Source organism: Topomyia yanbarensis, chromosome 3 (genome assembly GCF_030247195.1).
Source record: "Topomyia yanbarensis strain Yona2022 chromosome 3, ASM3024719v1, whole genome shotgun sequence".
Taxonomy (NCBI): Eukaryota; Metazoa; Arthropoda; class Insecta; order Diptera; family Culicidae; genus Topomyia; species Topomyia yanbarensis.
Genome location: NC_080672.1, coordinates 170,292,028 through 170,310,923, shown reverse-complemented (window position 1 = coordinate 170,310,923; position 18,896 = coordinate 170,292,028). Strand labels below are relative to the sequence as shown.

Genomic DNA, 18,896 nt, shown 5'->3' with positions numbered 1-18,896 from the left:
ATTCTTCTTCAACTCGAAGAGCATCTCGCTTTTTTGGGTACGCCTGATTCTTACCACGTTTCCCGCAAATCTTTCAACTCCGGATCCTCTCTGACCCTTCTTGAATAGCGCTGCATACGTCGTCGAGTCATTGGCTTTGACGAGCACGGCTTCTCTTTTTGGCGCCTTCGGACGAGCCGAAGGCTTTACTTGTCTCTTCTGTTCTATTTTTTTTCTCTTCCTCCTGCTTTTGCTGTTTCCTGTGTTGCTTCTTCCGACCTACAACGGTACTCCAGCTTTCTCCCTGTTGGGTGACAACCTGTCCGTTGGCAACAAAAGCGTCTTCGCCTGGTCTTCCGTCTCCTGGCGAGGCTCTTGTCCTCTTTGGAGTCACGGAAACTGGTGTGTTCTCCACTCCAATCTGCCTCTCCTTTCCCTGCTTCGGGAGGGCTAGGAAGATACCCAAGCAACAATTCAAGTTTTATAGCATGCTACAAGTGCAATCTAAGTTTTATAAGTGGCTATAAAACTACCATAAAACCTCAATTGTTACTAGGGTAGTAGCCTTAGCCGACGCCAATGCTCGCTCAGCTACATCCGCCCTCCGTGTTGCCGTGTCGTACTTATTCACGGCAGACAGTAACGCCTTCCGTATTTTGAGAACCATGTCCATAATGTCATTATGAACATTGTTTCTCACATCCACAAACTTGTGGAGTTCCCCCAATGGGGACTTCGCTGCCGCTACTCTCGGCTTCTGTGGGGTGTAATTCATCCCGCTCTGCTGTGGCTGTTGTTGTTGCTGCTGCTGTTGCTGCTGCTTCCTCTTCTCTTGTTCCCGATGAATAACCACAGTCTCAAATGGAAGATATAATATTCAGTTGGGTGTTGCATTGCCCCTCCCCCCGCTTACTCTTACACCTCCCTCCTTCATCACCCCCCCCCCCCCTTGGACCACCCTCATTCCTGCATTCCCTGCATCTACTCCCTCCACTTCCAAACCCATTTCTCCAGCATTTCAAAATATGATCACATGAAGATAACATTGAACTCATGCTGGTTAAGGTAATTAAATATTATACTTTTTTGTTTAAAGTGTGGCAGCGTCGTGGTAGTCGTAGGGTACGTGCTAAGTATAATTAAAATGTAATAGACATTTCGACAATTATAATAAACATAACCAGCTAATGAATCATAGTTTGGATAAATGACAAAGGCACAATGGCATCACTAGGTGGAATAACAGGTTTTTCATCCGAGATAGATTTTTTTAACGCTATTCACTAAACTATTTTATAAAACTGTTTGATACGAATCAAGTTCATGTTCATGGCCACATAACTGTGCTAACACTATAATTATTGTCATTAACAAATTTTAAATTCTTCCTACAAAGACTGTATGTTCTCTCAATCTATGTCACTACGACTATCGAGTGCTCGGTGAGAGATGAATCATGCACTCATTGCTCGGCGGCACAATAGAAAATGGAGATTGTCGCTGATGCACAAACCACGAATCTGTACCAAGTATAAAAACGTGTTGCCACAGGAAGTCTGATGAAACTGTAGTGCATGGGACATGTAGTGCGAATACCGAAAAAGAGACTAGCAGAAGTTATTCTTAAAAGAGAACCTGAAAGCGAGTGTTGGCTTCGTGGCAATCTCCGCTCTTGAAGGCTGTGTGAAATCGAGAAAGACTCAAGAGCGAGAAACCTGGAAGTCTACAATACATTCGGATATGATTCGGAACACCCAAATTGCTCAATAAGATGGATGATAATGATAAGATTTACGTTTTTACCGAGCAACTAGAGAGAAGTTATATACATTTGAACGAATTAAACGTTTTCGTTTATTCGGATAGACATTAGCAAAAATCAAACAATTATTAGTGCTTTCATCTGAATGTTTATTTCCACATAATTCGACTTTTGCATAGCAACCAATGCAATCATCAATTACATAAATTTGGTTGCCGTGCAAATGTGCTAATAATCAAACCATGTTTGTAAGAGAAATTCACCAACCTCAATCATTCTTACAATGAAGGTATAATACCCAACCTAGAACTCCATTGAAATCAGATTTGAAATGAAACATAATACCGTAATGCCGTACCGCCCAGTACCTTGCCGCAAAAATCAGGAAGATTGCACAGTGTTTTAAAACGTTGTTTTCGTGCTCAAAATTACTAGCGTCTAAACCGTTGACTTTAGAGGTATAGTTTGTTCGGAGAAGTTGTTGTTCTTACGATTGCGCATCCACAGGAGTATACCGTTCAGTGATTAATTCACCTATATGTGATATACGAAATTTATTTTCCGAACTAATTAATATAGAGACTTTGTGTCTTCAGCAAAGTTGTAACAAATGTTACTACAAAAGAAATTGCTGAAGACACCATATATCTAGCTTTAGCAGTTTACGAGTTATGGAACATATTATATGGAAGACCCCTTAAAATTAGTTTTTTTGGTCAGGAGTCAAAAAACCATAAAAACATGAAGCTTCATGTTTTTATGGTAAATTGCATAGAACACGTTCGCCTATAAGGGACCATTCATAAATTACGTAACGCAAAAATTGCCCAAAATTGACTCCCCCCTCCCCCTATGTAACAAATTGTCACAAATTTCTCCATCCATCCCTCCCCTGTTACGTAACAAATTCCAAGAAAAAAAAATTTTTTCTTCGAAGAAAACATGTTACGTAACGATCTAGTTAACACCCCCTCCCCCCACAACTTGTCACAACTAGTCGTACCCCCTCCCCCCCTAAATGCGTTACGTAATTTATGAATGGTCCCTAATATGCAATGCATATGGTTTGCCTTTCAAAAATCAAAGTGTAGTTTTGGATGTGTTTAATGATGTCGATATTTTCATTATAAAATAGATAAATAAATTTATTTTTAATAATCGTTTTCTCCGTTATCTTCAAAGCTTTCTTCCTCCACTAGAAGAGCTTTGGCGTCTTCTAAAAATCGTTTTATACTTTTTTAGCCATCCCCGAGCTTCAGTCACGACAGGATCCACATTGTGAACCGGTGACGTTAATCAAGCTCCATTATAAATGTCACGAAAGACATTAATAAACTTTCTGGTGGGATTTCCATCGTTTTTTCAAGCTTACCAGTATCCACTGATTGTTTAAATTTCACGTGACACACTTCTCGAACGCACGATATGCTACGTTTCGTACTTTGATCTTGATTGTGGTCAAAGTTCCCTTTTCCTTTTTTGAACATCTATGAATATGTTTTATGCAATTTACCATGAAAAGAAGCTACTTATCGCAGTGCGCTTGAACATTTCATTTTTTACCACTGCGATGGGATATTGTTTTGAACATAACACTCGGGGAGAATCGTGTCGACTAACAATCGGGCGACTATATAAAAGTAAAAAAGCTAGTACTTTCAGTATGTTATGATGTTGTTTGCTCCTTTTTACTCCTTAACGAGTTATTTAAGGTGTAAGTTACCCAAAAAATATCGTAAAATTTGGAATATCTTTTTAAATTCAACAACTTTGTGGAAAATTCTAAGAAGATAGGAGAATGTCTAAAAAAGTTATCACGAAAAAACTAATTTTAAGGGGTCTTCCATACAATATGTTCCATAACTTGTAAACTATTGAAGCTAGATATATGTCTTCAGCAATTACTTTTGTAGTAACATTTGCTACAACTTTGCCGAAGACACAAAGTCTCTATCTTAATTAGTTCGGAAAATAAACTTTGTATATCACTTATAGGTGAAATAATCACTGAACGGTATACTCCTGTGGATGCGCAATCATAAGAACAACAACCTCTACGAACAAACTATAACACGGTGAATTGTACTATTTTTACAATTGCTCTGCACGCTAAGATTCGGCCGCTGACATATAAGAAAAAGTTTTGCACCGAAACCTAGATGTAAAGATTTGCTTGTGTTCTTTAACACTACCAGCATACACAACATCTAAGAATTTATCTGCTATCTTTTTGTTGACCTAGCAACAAAAATGTTAAATTTCTCCTACTTTTAAAGAGCCCAGGATAAAGTTTTCCTCCTTAAAGCTATCGTGGTTGATTATGTGGCAAACTAGCGGCGCTTGTACTCGGACAAAAGTTTCTAAATTATAATGTGGAAACGCATGCACGCAACATTTGAAAGCGATAACCATGATTTATTCAATGTCCTTGTTCGTAAACGTAGTTGATTTTGAATTCATAGAGACCGCTGCACCGTTCTCACCGGTTTATCATCAGCTTCCTTGAATTGTATTAAAATCACTAGATATGTTGTGATGGCTCCACAGTACTACGAATAAAACGAAAAATTAATTAATTCACTCATTCGCAATATTGCCGTTTTACTCCATAGAATGCGTTCAAGCGAAACTTACCGATGTAATAATATGCCTGTCAATTGTGCAAAGGCCACACGCAGTGAACACGGAATTATTTCCAACAAGTTGGCGCCAGAACCCTTCCAACTACGGTGCAAAACAGTATCCATACAAGCGATAATTACCAAATGTTAAGCTAGCGAATAAATAACTCAATTAGAAAAAAAAAGTGCGAATACATACTCGATCCTTGGCTGATGAGTCCTTGCACGTTCGCATCAGGTTGCAAACGATGGTCATTGTCCGTTTCAACTGAGGGTGGGAAAAAATCTCTTCATTGAAAGGTCAGGGAGTCAGTCATTGGTGTAACTTGGATGGTTTCCTAGAGGATAAAAGCCACACCTTTCTGTTTCTAATATTCACAACCCATAAATTCAGGCTAGTCACATTAGCATGTCTCGCAATTATTACAAAGAAAGTTTTCTTTGAGCGTGGCTAAACATGCTAATTTTCTAATGCATTTTACATTGTTCAATGCGGAAATATATTGCAGGTTGGATTTAGTGTAGTGTTGAACAGTAGTTAGAATAAAAAATGTGGCGTTTAATTTAGTATACGGGTTGAAATGCTCTGATTAATGATTCTCTTCGTCTAATTGGCATACAATTTCACCAATTAGATCATCAAAAGATAACATACTGACCTCAACATTAGTAATATGACATGGTTCCACCGTTAGTAGAAATCGAAAACTGTGGATGAACAACCACAAAGCCTGAATCCATGAAAACACGGCATCCTAGAAACGAAAATTTCGGATTTAAAAAAAATGCTGGATCTAGAAATAACAGCACTTACTTTATCGCCTACGAGTTCCACCATCAGAAAATATGAAGTGGCAACCAAATGAAGCAGACATGATCCCAACACAGCCAACAAAGCTACACCGAATGTACTGAAAACCTTTTGTGTTGTTATTTCTGATACTATTAAATATTAGAACGGATACTCACTTCGAAACCAAGATCACTCCGGTCGATAACGATGCATGAATATAAGCCAAATCCTCAATCACCCTGTTGGCTGATATCGTTGGCCGAGAATGACTGATTGCTAGAAAATATTATTATTGTCAAATATTTCTAATACATAAGTTTTGGAAAAGTGGAAAATAATTATAAGTTACTATTATTAGTTATTATTTAGAATAAATCTTGGTTCGGTTGTTTATATACAAGGCAGTAGCACAATAAACCAGCAAGTTGTTAACCACGTCACGTCACGTCAGTGAATAGAAATAAAATACAGAATAACAAATGAAGGGCTTAGTGCAAAAACGGCCCAAGTCAAAAAATATCAAAAATGGGTTAATCACAAATTATTGTCTGTTATTATGTAATGAATTAAATGACACTGATTCCTGACCAAAAAAATTAATTTGAGGGTATTTAGTTGAATGAAAATATTGTTTAGCATTCGAAAAAATCTTTGAAAATTCAATAACATACAATAATGTGTCATTAACCCACTTCGTGATATTTTTTTTGACTTGAGCCGTACTTGCACTGAGCCCATCAAATCAGGAAAAAAATCAAACCAATATACGCAATGTATAAACGACGTCTATTTAAAGGGTTACATTACTTTTTGCGAGAAAAATTTCAAAAGAATTTGACTTTACGTAAAGGCATAAAGCAATGAGTGTATTGCAAAGTTATAGTATTTTGGTATTCTATTTTTCAGTGAAAAAACAAGCATTAGTTTACAAAAATATATTGATTAATGACGGAGTTATGTCTTTTCCCCCGAAACCCTTTTCTATTTAAGAGGCTTGCGGTAATCACGATTGAAGACCAATAGATCAACTAAAACCCCAAAGCTCAAAAAATCATAAGTATAGGAGTATTCCTCGTACCTTAACGATTAGTTGAATAAATCATTTTTTTCCTGCATTCGGGAACGTTTTCCCTAAAAAAATCGACGTTTTAAGCTCTACAAATTGCATTTAAAAATTCTTAACTACGAAACAAAAATTTATGTGTGAAAAAGGAATCGTTAAGGTACGAGAAAAACTAATTGCGAACAACTGAACGAAAATTGAAGAAAATCGGTTGAGTGGTTTTTCGGCAATCATAATCATGGAAATGCCCTTTTCTGAAAAACGAGATTTCAAGATAATCGAGTTTTAAATTTCTAGCTACCACTGCTCTTAGGGACCATTCATAAATTACGTAACGCATTTAGGGGGGGAGGGGGTACGACAAGTTGTGACAAGTTGTGACATAGGGGGGAGGGGGTGTTAACTAGATCGTTACGTAACATGTTTTCATCGAAGAAATTTTTTTTCTTGGAATTTGTTACGTAACAGGGGAGGGGGGATGGAGAAATTTGTGACAATTTGTTACATAGGGGGAGGGGGGAGTCAATTTTGGGCAATTTTTGCGTTACGTAATTTATGAATGGTCCCTTAGTAGACGAAGAGCGCGTCGAAGCGCTGTAACTTTCGATCTAGTGATCAAATCGCTATGAAAATTTGGGAAAATATTCTCAAGGAGTTGTACTTTTAGATAAAGTAGTAAAAAAATCGATTTCATGAAAAATAGAAAGGTATATAACCCCTCAATGCTAGAGAATTTGCAATTTCCAAGTAAGCTAAGAACTAAAACCAAATTATGGAAAAAAGCAATACCCATAGGCAACTTTGAATGAAAGAATAATTAGCAACATGATTTATGAACCGTGCACTGCCACCCCGGTGAATGAAATTAATTATTATGATGATGTTGACAGTTAAAATAAACTTTGTGATGATTTATATGCAAGCATAATCCGCTCGCTTCAATTCACGATGTTGTGCTCGTCCGAGGAAATGGTGTGAAAAGCAACGAAGCAAATAACAGGTTCTTGTCTGACATCCAGCTTCGAAAGGTCCACGTACCATGGGAAATTGTGGTTAACCCCCTTTTCTGTTCTGCTATGTTTTCCTGCTTTTCCGAGACATTGTTGGTGGAGGACACCGATGTTATTTCAATTATGGGAATTTTATTGACTGAAATTAAGTAAAGGACTTTACTAGAGGGAAACCAAATAGACGCAAGAGATTATTAACAATTATTCAACTGCTTACATTCAGGAAAAACGTGATACAGTGCCACGTTGAGTCGTCGTACTCGGTTGCTTATCCCCAGTGCTGATTGTGCAAACAAGACGTGGAACATCATCAAAATATAGTAGAGAGCGTAGAAGGGGCAGTAACCCAACACATTTGCACCTGTGAAAAGAAAAAAATGATGTGAAATAAATAATAAGGCCATCGTAACTCGCGCCGCAAAACAGTAGGAAAAAGTTAGTTTTTCGAGAAAATAGACGATAAAATTAACTAAAATCCCAAAACAAAAAACATACGTCCCTGCAGAATTTATTCAGCTATCATCTGGTTAAAATTTTCCGTGAAAATTCTCCCGATTTTCCGAATGCATTACCTTAGACCGGAAAAACTTTTGCCTTTTTTGCATTTCCACGCTAATATCTTCGAAAATAAAGCGATGACATACTCTTTTTAGTATTTCAGTGTGTTTCTATTTCTCTAAAGCACACATTGGAACTTTAGTTTGATGGAATTTTCCGACTTTTCCATGAAAATTTTACGATTTTCCTAATTTCATTCATAACCTATCTATGCATTGTGCATACGCTCTAATTGATTCAAAAAATATACTGGATCATTCTACGTAATATTTACATCTAATGTATATTCAGTTTTCACGAAAAGTCTAAGATTTTCATTGGGAAATTCCATATTTTCCATCGATTGCATATCAAATCGTAAACTCCGCGGATGCTTGTTTGTATGCGTATACATGAACCGGCAGTAGATGGAAAACACAAATAATAAACGTTAGTAGGCGTTTGCGTTAGTGTCACAAGTTGCAGCATTTCAGGGATTACATCTTGACTACGATGTTGCGAACAATGAATAACAAATATTTGTTTTCCATTCAAATATCGGTACTTAGTTGATTGTAACATTAATTTCAACATAATTACTGAATTGTGCTGTGCTTTTCATAAATAACATCAGTTTTTTTTTCTGAGCTAGAATATGGTTTTGATATTGGTGTACAATTGATGAAATTTTTGAAGACAACGTCCTAAACATGAACAAAACTAATTGAAAGAGATCAAATGTGACGTTGTAAAACATTATACTAACATGATAGCATATTTCGACTGGCTAAAAATCCACTTTAGGAATCCGGAAGAAAATCGTGTGAGTCAGTGAGCTAATTTCATATGCAAGTGATCTACCCAAATTTTCCAAATCTATCATATAAATCACACATTATGAGAAATTCCAGCATCGTCAAAGAGTTGTGAGTTGGTGTGATATTGCGGACATTGATAAAAAAACATGTTCATAATTTATTTCACTTTTTGGAAATCAACCAGAACAGGTTGGCAAAGCTGTATTATTGTGCAATACGATGCCACACTATGCCACCATTTTCTTCTGATACAGAACTCCTATCCCTCACCTTCCCGCGATGTCAGTTCCTACATTTTGACAGCGGTTGGGGTTGGAGCCTGACTCAGATTTGTTTCGGATGGAAGCGGCATTAGTGACCACGGTGGGATTTGTGGTCGTATGCTGACAGGGAATGGGAGCAAACGACGCGCGCGGTCTACCCAAGCTAAACTAAGCTAAGCTTTTTGGAAATCAACCACAATAGTTTCTAATGTACACTCGCTAGCCAATAAATAATATAAAACGTTTTTCAGTAAGCATTGCCGTCCTGAGCATAACCAATCAATAGATATTATAAATATTTAGAGGAACTAAGCACGGCGAAGACTGACTATTCATATAACCATTAGATCTTCAATGTCCCAACAATGCTATGTGGCGGTGACACTATACCGATGACCCATAGTGAATTATACTGCCAACGATCGCACATTTGTCCCATTTTCTATGGAATTCTTATCTTTATGGGAGTGATTTGCGATCATGGTTAGTATATGTGTATATAAAAGCTATTCTGCTCTACCTAAGTATCAGTGAATTGTAAGTTATGGTATTTTTTCGATATTTTCTAAACAAACCTGGTAATCTTATTTGTTCATTGTGATTCAGTGGTGATACAGAATACAATCCAACAGATAACTCATTTTCAACATAAAATTCATATGGGACTCTTATGGTTTTATGGGCAGTAAAGCTCAACGCAAAGACACTATGATATAGGCACCGGTGCCGGTTACAGATGGATTCAAAATAGATCATTTACCTACATTCTCTAAATATGATTTTGTAGTATCAAAGGCTGTGATTTTTCATTAGGATTTTAAACCGGTTCTACATTGTATCCAACCCATTTTCGGAATTTTGTTCTGATTCTTATATCGGGGCAGTAGATTGCACTGGTTTTGCACTTTCTAGCAAAAGTGGGAATGAAACGCGTCTAGTGGCTTGCTCTACTACTAGAAAATGCAACACCAGTGCAATCCACCGCCCCGGGCTTTTTCAATGAAAAACCCCATTAGTAACCTTTTCTTCCGACATAGAATCATATCTGCATTAAATTCGAGCATTTCGGAATATGGTTTACCGGACCAGCAGTAACTTATCTTCTGTTCCACCCAGTCTAGGTTATCTATAGATTGCCCTTACCACAAGTCTATGGATACCAAGCAGAATATCTAGTTATAAGAAATGGTTCAGAATGACTGCCAGTGTCTGATTGATTTGAATTGAGTTATGTGATGACATCTTCCAAGCAAAAGTTTATGAAGTCTAGGATGTCTTCGATTGATTTATTGTAGTTGTGTATCACAAATAATAGTTAGTACATTATTAATTGTGGTGCACAACTGGATATTGTTTTGCCTTTCTTATATAGAAAGGTTATGCAATCGGTCGGAATTTCGACTTTCTAACCGCGGCCCGCAGAGCCGAATCTCTTATACCATTCGACTCAGTTGTTCGAGATCGGTAAAAGTGTGTTTTTTACTTGGTGGTAAAGCTTTTATGCCGACCCAGCAAACGTTCGACCATACTACCGATTTCGTCCATCGTGTGTTAGAGCGAGGGACTTTGAACAGAGAAGATAATTCTGAACACTACTCCTCTAAACTCCTCCAAGGAGTCCGACATTTGCCTGATCCCCCGGATTCCTAATTGCTAATGCACTTCACATGATTCCAGGTCTAGCTGTTCGCGCTAGATTTCGCTGGTTTTTTTTTAATTGATCCGACTTCCGGTTTCAGAGTTACGGGTTGAAGAGTACGATCACACAGCAAATTCCCTTATAAACTGGTACTTGGATTTGCGTGTCTAGATCACTAAAGACCCATCGAAGTCGCTTTGACCGCATTGGCCACCTATGACGGTTCTTGATGCCCCCGGGGAACTTCCCAAGTCTCTAAGTTAATGTCATACCTATTTCTCAGCTAATTATTTACCGATATTTCCAAACTTGGTCTCAAATGAAAGTTACTACGTTCCAATTGAATTTTGAATTACAACGCTGCTATTGAATTTCTAATTGAGCCGACATCCGGTTTCAGAATTGCAGGGTGATGAGTACGAACACACAGTAAATCCCGATTTCAACGTATTCGGCGATGGATGTAAATTTTTTACAAAAGGCGAAAATTTTTCCAATATGTGACCACAACTGCTTGGATTTGTAGTTCTAGGTCACTAACAGTCATTCAAAGCCTCTTTGGCCACATTGGCAACCATCGACGGTTCCAAAAGCCGCAGCGGAAGTATTCAAAGTCAAAATAACAGTTACATCAATTTCTCAGTGATTACCGGACCGATTTGACCAAACTTAATCCCCAATGAACCCCAAAAACTGTTATTAAATTTTATTTCGATCCAAATTCCGGTTGCGGTGTTACGGGTTGTGGAATGTGGTCACAGAGAAAACTCCCATTCAAACCGATAGCGCTATGAATACAAAAAGGATTTTTTTCCCTAAAATAGGAGCCAAACATCTTGCATTTGTAGTTCTAGGTTACTGACGGCCCATAGAAATCTTGTTGGCCACATTGACCGCCAAAAACGGTTTTGGAAGTACGCGGAAAGATGGCCATCTTTCAAAATTAAAAAAAACTCACATCAGTTTCTCGGAGATGGTTGGAGATTTTCACAAACTTTGGTGAAATGTAAGGTATATTACCCCTATAGACTACTATGAAATTTCAGATATATGGTTTCGGAAAGATAGAATGAATCGTCCGGTCATATAATAAGTTTCCATATAAGCCGGAAATTATTCAATCTGTCTTGAAGTGGTTGTTGTAATTTTAGAGTACATAGGTTGATAATACAATTATCAATGTCATTAACATGTATATGATTGTCTGGCAGTAAATTGTATAAATAATTATTGACTTTTGATGCCCACAGCACATTGATGTAGATTCACCGAGAGAACATCAATGTAAACTGAGTTGAATTTTAGTTTTACGTCTAAGAACATGGACGCCATTTGTTCTTTTTTGCCAGGCATAGTGCTAAGTAAGTCTACCTGCTACAAGGAGCTATGCAGATAAGTAAACGCCAACCCGTGGGGCAATGCTGACTGTGTCGTTATGGCCAGTATCAAAGGTCCAATGACGCCAATAGAAACGCGCGCTGACAAACTGAAAATTATCGTGGAGAGTCTTTTCTCGAAGCACGACCTAACCGGATGGCCGCCTACAGCATACGTTGATGCAGACGGTGGAAATGCTGGTGATTATCGAGTCCCGAACGACGAGCTCCTTATAGTGACAAAAGGGCTGAAAGCGAAGAAAGCTTCCGGATACGATGGTATCCCTAACGTGGCGCTGAAGACCGCGATACTGGAATTTCCGGACATGTTCAGGATAGTCGCACAGAAATGCCTGGACGATGACTACTTTCCGGATAGGTGGAAGATCCAGAAACTGGTGTTGCTGCCAAAACCAGGGAAACCACCACGAGATCCATCATCGTATCGGCCTATATGCCTGCTGGATACTCTTAATAAACTCCTGGAAAGGGTCATCCTCAACAGACGTTATAGACGATAAAAGCCATCCGCACAGTCATCGCGACCGCACAGAAATCATCGAAGCAGAAGAGAAAAGGTAATCGCTACTAAGCTGTGGTTAGGATCAGTGTGAAGAACGCGTTCAATAGTGCCAGCTGGGGCAGGGGGCGATTGCCATAGCGCTGCACAGAATGCGGGTTCCGGACTATCTGTGCAAGGTTCTGAAAAGTTATTTTCAGAACCGAGTACTGGTCTACGAAACGAAAATGGGGAAGAGGTCAATTAGGGTCACTTAGCCCAACGGAATATAATGTACAATGGAGTGTTAACACTGCAACTGCCCAGGGGAGTTGAGATCGTCACATTGGCAGATGTTGTTGCCCTAGCGATAACCGGTGAGACCCTTGAGGAGGTGGAGATAACCGGTGAGACCCTTGAGGAGGTGGAGATGCGTGCGCTGAAGCTCCTGGGTGTGATGGTCGATGATTGATTAAATTATAATAGCTATTTCAACTATGTATGTGAGAAGGCTACGAGGACAACTAAAGCAAGGATCATGTCGAATCACGGAGGAGCAAGAGGCAACACGAGACGTCTCCTGGCGGGTGTCTCATTATGGCGTTCCGGCCTGGGCTGCTGCGCTGAACTCAAAGAGGAACCGGATGAAGTTAATAAGCACATTTCGCCAAAAAGCTGTTCGTGTCGCGAGTGCGTACAGAACGATGTCGTCGGAGGCGGTATGCGTAATTGCCAGGATGATTCCCATCTGCTTGAGGACGTGGAATGCTACTAGCGGAGAAATGCATGTAATGCAAGGAGACTGGTCCGAGCGGACTCGTTGGATAAGTGGCAGCAAGAGGGGAACAACGCAGAGAAAGGAAGGAGGACCCACCGACTCATCCCAAATGTGTCTGCTTGGGTACACTTCCATTTGATGCAGTTTTTGTCCGGGCACGGATACTTCCGGAAGAACCTGCATCGATTTGGACACGCTTCGTCACCCATTTGCTTGGAGTGTGTGAACATGCAAGAGACACCGGAACACGCGGTCTTCGAATGCCCTAGGCGCGAAGAAGTCCGAAAGGATATGCCTAGTGTGACAGTCGATAATATCGTCCAAGAGATGTACCATGAAGAGCATATATAAAACGATAACAATAGAGTGGTTACGAGTATACGAGTATACGAGGGACAAATAAACTAGCTCCATTGGCTAGAACGCCACTGTGAAACCTGAAATAGGGTTTCGGGAGAAATTCCGCATCCGGGGAACTTTTCGGCTGTGTGAACTAGGTCCATCGCCGGACACCAGTAGAGTAGTACGCGCCGTAGCACCGGGTTGGGGTCGTCGTGGCGCCAGCGAACCGGACGTTTGGCTTTACCGGAATCGCCAGACCGACCTCGACACTCTACCGGGTAGCTCGTGAGTAGGCTAGATCCACCGTCGGGGATTGGACTGAGTAGACCGCGGTCAATAACTTGCAGTGGGTTGTTCGGGCGCCAGTGAACCGCAAGCTACGTTGCACCCGGAATCGCTGGATGGACCTTAGCACCTACTGGCCTGTTGAGTAGGCTAGATCCACCACTAGGGAATAGATCGAGTAGATCGGGGGGTAGTGGGGAGGTAAATCGCTTACGGAAACGAACATCAGCATCGGGAGAAATCTACCACCGAGGAATTCACAGTGGGGTAGATTCGCCGCCGAGGACTGTTCGACTAAAACGTGACAAAAATAGGAGCTAATTGGCTTACGAAACAAACACCGGTACCGAGAGAAATTCCTTTGTCGGGGAATCCTGGCATGACAATAAATAAACGACCTCCTAACCAAAGTGCTTAGAGTTCTAAGGTGATTCGTCTTTGGTAGTAACTAGGTGAGAAGGTGAGGTAAACGTGCAATAGGCTACGGGAAAAGTAACAGCGAACAACTTTGCATGCTAACTGGAATCCAAGAAAAATTGTTTTTAAAACCAATATTGCTGATCGACGTTTTTTGATAATCGTATTACCTGAGAATAAATGCTCCTTGCTCCTAATTCTTGGTGGAACAAGGAGTGCTCTGATGCGTATGAAGTTAGACATATTGCTTACAAAGAATTTTTGAAACAAGGGGATAGACGCATGAATTTTGAAAAATATGCGATATTGCAAAAAAGATATGTCAGTCTACGTCGAGCCAAGAAGTTTAGTTATTAGAGCCGCTTCGTTGATGATTTGTCTAGAGAAACATCACTGAGTACTCTTTGGATCACAACCAGAAGAAAGAGAGATCGAAACGGGACTAGTGAAAACGAAGTTTTTAGGAAGCGATGTATATTTAATTTTGCCATGAAACTTTGTCTAGATTCTTCTCTTGCGTAGAAAAACAATTGTGATGCTCCCACAAGTAACGAATCTATTGATTAGCCCTTGATAATGAAGGAATTTTCAATTGCGCTCCTCTCATACAACTGAATTAAATTCAACTTGGGGAAGAGTCTTTTTGATTTTGCCAAAGACGCTTGCTGGATTTAAGACGGCGCCGGTGGTTGAGTGGTAAGCGTGACCGCCACTCATTCCAGTTGGCCTGGGTTCAATTCCAGCCGAGGTCGTTGAGATTTTTCTGAGGTGAAAAAATCTGTGGTCACGTCTTCCTTCGGAAGGGAAGTAAAACCGTTGGTCCTCGGTCCATGAAATTGGTGGATAGATATCTAGTCCAAGTAGTGGAATCACCTCTCTGGCGTCGGTAAAGAAGAAGTATATCCAACTTCTATACTCTACTAACAAAAATATCCTCTTCCCGTGATACTTGTGGAGTGCGCAGTAGTATATACGGCCTCTAGCAAAAGGAAGTATCGGACTAACCATTCCTTCCCTTTCCTTCTGCGATCTACGTTCGGGCCTGGCCGGCGTCGGTATTGATCAGAAACACTTTAGGATTACCAGGAGTTGCACATTGAAAGATGTTTCGCTAATCCCAAGCATAATTATCTACTGATTCCCTGTGCAACTTCAGCTAGTCCCGATCGATAACGTAGTAGCAGCCAGGGGTGGTCGCACAAGCTCAAGCTCAAGCTCAAAGACGCTTGCTGGATTTATTCAACAAGTTTCTTGAGCAGAACATTGTCCCGCGTTACAGGAGGTAAGTGAGAATTATCGCCATTCCAAATCCGGTAAAACCACACTCCGATCATAACTCGTATCGACCGATTGAAATGCTATCCTGCATCAGAAAATTGCACGACGTCTCGAAAATTGAATTGACGCGAATGATTTGCTATCAGATACCCAGCTTGGTTTTCGGAGGGTCAAGGAAACGAATAATTGTTTGGCAAAAAAGATCAAATGGCGTCCGCAAAGGAAAGTTCAACTCAGTTTACATTGATTTACAATCTCGTTGAATCTACATGAATGTGGTCTTTCACCAAAATTAAATAATTAATTATACAATTTACTGCCAGAAAATCACACACATGTTAATGACATTGATAATGTAATTGATTGTATTGTCAACCCATGTACTCTAAAATTACAACAACCACTGCAAGACAGCTTGAATAATTTTTCAAAAAGGGCTTTAAAGAAGGGGAATCGATTTATCTACGGGGAAAACAGAGCTGGTAATTTTTTCAATGAAGCGTAATTCAGCTCAGCTTCAGCTTCAGCTGGCTGATAGAACGGTAGCCTAAGTCCTTGCCTTCAAATATCTCAAAATTTAGTTCGATTCATAAGGCAAATGGGTAGGCTAAACGAAGTGCTAACAAAGGATAAATTTACTTCGAACAATAACTGGATCTTGGTGGGGTGCTTATCCAAGTGACCTGATTGTATTGAAGGATTCCACAAGAAACCGGCCGACCACATAATATACACGGAAAAAAATTGTTCCCAAAGTCGTGAATTGAATTCTTTACGTTACGAAAACAGGACCTTGACTAAAAATCATGGCTTTTATAATTATGTTCAATTTCCCTTCAGTAACGCCCGCATAACGCTTTCATTTGTGGAAATATTTGATTTTGTTTTGTGAACTTCGGTCACGGTTTCCGCCAAGAACTAGTTCACAACTTTATGAACATTATTCATAAAACCAAAGGTTGACTCATGATTTTTTTCATAGTTATAGGAACAATAGTTCACAACATCGAAATATTCTGGCTATTTTTTCGTGAACTATTTCACGAAATTCGGAATTTTATTCATGAACCCATTCAATTCTCGTGAACTAATTCATACTTCCTAGTATATTAGTTCCAATTCAATATCCGTGCTTATCCCGGACCATATACGCCCGCAGGTGATCCCCAATATATTTTATAATAAATTCCGAGAAGTCGACTGCGACAAAATGTTTTACACTGACGGATCAAATCTCGATGGGTCCACTGGCTTCGGTATCTTCAACAATACTATCACCGCTTCATTCAAGCTCAATGCTCCCGCTTCAGTTTACGTCGCAGAGTTAGCTGCAATTCAGTACACCCTTGGGATCATCGACACTCTGCCCACAGATCACTACTTCATCGTTTCGGACAGCCTCAGCTCTATCGAGGCTCTTCGTGCGGTGAAGCCTAAAAAGCAACTCCCGTATTTTCTGGGGATGATACAGGAGTCCTTGTGTACGTTATCTGAAAAATCTTATCAGATTACCTTTGTTTGGGTCCCCTCTCATTGTTCTATCCCGGGCAATGAAAAGGCCGACTCATTAGCAAAGGCGGGCGCATTAAATGGTGACATATACGAAAGACCAATCTGCTTCAACGAATTTTTTAGTATTTGTCGTCAGAGGACGCTCAACAGTTGGCAAACCTCGTGGAGCAACGGGGAACTTGGACGATGGCTACATTCGATTATCCCAAAGGTATCAACGAAGCCTTGGTTCGGGGGGATGGATGTGGGTCGGGATTTTATTCGCGTAATGTCCCGACTTATGTCCAATCACTACACCATGGATGCGCATTTGCGGCGTATTGGGCTTGCGGAGAGTAGTCTGTGCGCTTGTGACGAGGGCTATCACGACATCGAACACGTTGTCTGGGTATGCGCCGGGTATTGTGACGCCAGGTCTCAGTTAAAGGAATCCCTTCGGGCCCGAGGTAGACCACCCAATGTACCAGTCCGAGATATGCTGGCAACTCGTGATTTCCCCTATATGTCCCTTATTTATACCTTCATAAAAACGATAAATATCCCAATTTAGCCCCTCTCTTTTATTTCTCGTTTTTAGAGTTTCCTCCTGCCTTGTGGAACCGATCAGCTCCAGAGTGCCACTATGTAACCGCCGTCGCCCTTACCACTACGCCTGCATAGAAGGAAACTGAAGCGAGAGCGACTCGAGGTCCGATGACTTTTGAAGGATTCCCCGCGGGTCCGAAGAATACCATCCGCCAATCCGGTACTCGACGACTTACTAGACTGAGGCGCAAATTTGTATCGCTGATCCCCCTTCCCCCCCCCCCCCCCCCCGTTCGAGCGAAAGTTGCAAGTTTTGCTCTTCTTTCCCTGTCTCTCCCCTGTCCTTGATACAACTGCTGCTACACTGATGCGGAAATAAGCCACCCTCTGAATATCTTGACCAAGCATAAGTTTTAGTTAAAAAAATCAAATTAGTATTCTGTATTCCTAGTTTTAAGATAGCTATAATTTTTACTCTTTATTGAAACTCTTGTCCTCCATCTTGTAAATAGAATTGAATCCCTAGTTTTAAGATTTCTGTGAAGTTTCTCATAAATATTTGTTCCCCCTTTTGTGTACTAAACTATATTGTTAGTTTTAAGATAACCGTAAAATATTTCGTAAAATACTATTACTCCTCCTCTTGTATATCAAAGTGAATCCCTTGTTTTAAATTTTTTCATAAAAAAATCTTTTGGCCCTCTCTTGTATATTGAATCTTATTTCTAGCCTTAAGATAGCTGTAAACTTTTTTTTTTCCTTCGTAAAAAAAATATTTCAACATTGTAACCTCCTAGTTTTAAGATATCCAAAATGTAAAAACATAAGCTTTTGGCACCGCCAAGCTAACGCATTTGTGCCTATCAAATAAACGAAATGAATAAAAAAAAAAATATCCGTGCTCGTGAAATGGTTCACAAAATCATTAAATATTATTCATGCATTCGTGAACTGGTTCATGATTCCTAATATATTAGTTACGATTCAATATCCGTGCTCGTAAAATAGTTCACGACATCATGAAATATTATTCATGTTTTCATAAACCGGTTCATGATACCTAGTATAATAGTCACAACTTATTCGTTTTCGTGAAAAAGTTCCCGAAATCATAAAATATTCATGTGTTCGTGAACTGGTTCATGATTCTTAGTACATGATTTACGAACTATCTAGTATTTATTTGCGTGCTTGTGATATTTAGAAGATATCCCTAATCATTTACAATTTCATGCAACATGGTAATGAAATTTTTACGTGAACTCTATCACAAAAGTTGGAGTATTATTCGTGCAATCATTTTTGTTCCATACACTTTTTAATGAAATACCCAGTTCTAGCGACCAGTAATAGGTACGAGCAGTAGATATAAAAAATATTAAAACCTAGAACATCGTTA

General features: G+C 39.7%; 1 protein-coding gene across 2 annotated transcripts in view; it reads right to left on the bottom strand.

The window, feature by feature from the left end:
* Window positions 1-2,914: 2,914 nt before the first annotated feature.
* Window positions 2,915-18,896, bottom strand: part of LOC131694159 (gustatory receptor for sugar taste 43a) — a 74,117-nt gene continuing 58,135 nt past the window's right edge. For both annotated transcript variants that reach the window (XM_058982627.1, XM_058982628.1), the window contains 8 exons: window positions 7,446-7,589; window positions 7,257-7,367; window positions 5,332-5,431; window positions 5,177-5,273; window positions 5,022-5,117; window positions 4,562-4,630; window positions 4,376-4,465; window positions 2,915-4,290 (listed from right to left, as the gene is read on the bottom strand). In XM_058982627.1, the coding sequence (XP_058838610.1) occupies window positions 4,198-4,290; window positions 4,376-4,465; window positions 4,562-4,630; window positions 5,022-5,117; window positions 5,177-5,273; window positions 5,332-5,431; window positions 7,257-7,367; window positions 7,446-7,589 (800 nt within the window). In that variant the 3' untranslated portion in view covers window positions 2,915-4,197. The remainder of the gene's footprint in view (window positions 4,291-4,375; window positions 4,466-4,561; window positions 4,631-5,021; window positions 5,118-5,176; window positions 5,274-5,331; window positions 5,432-7,256; window positions 7,368-7,445; window positions 7,590-18,896) is intronic.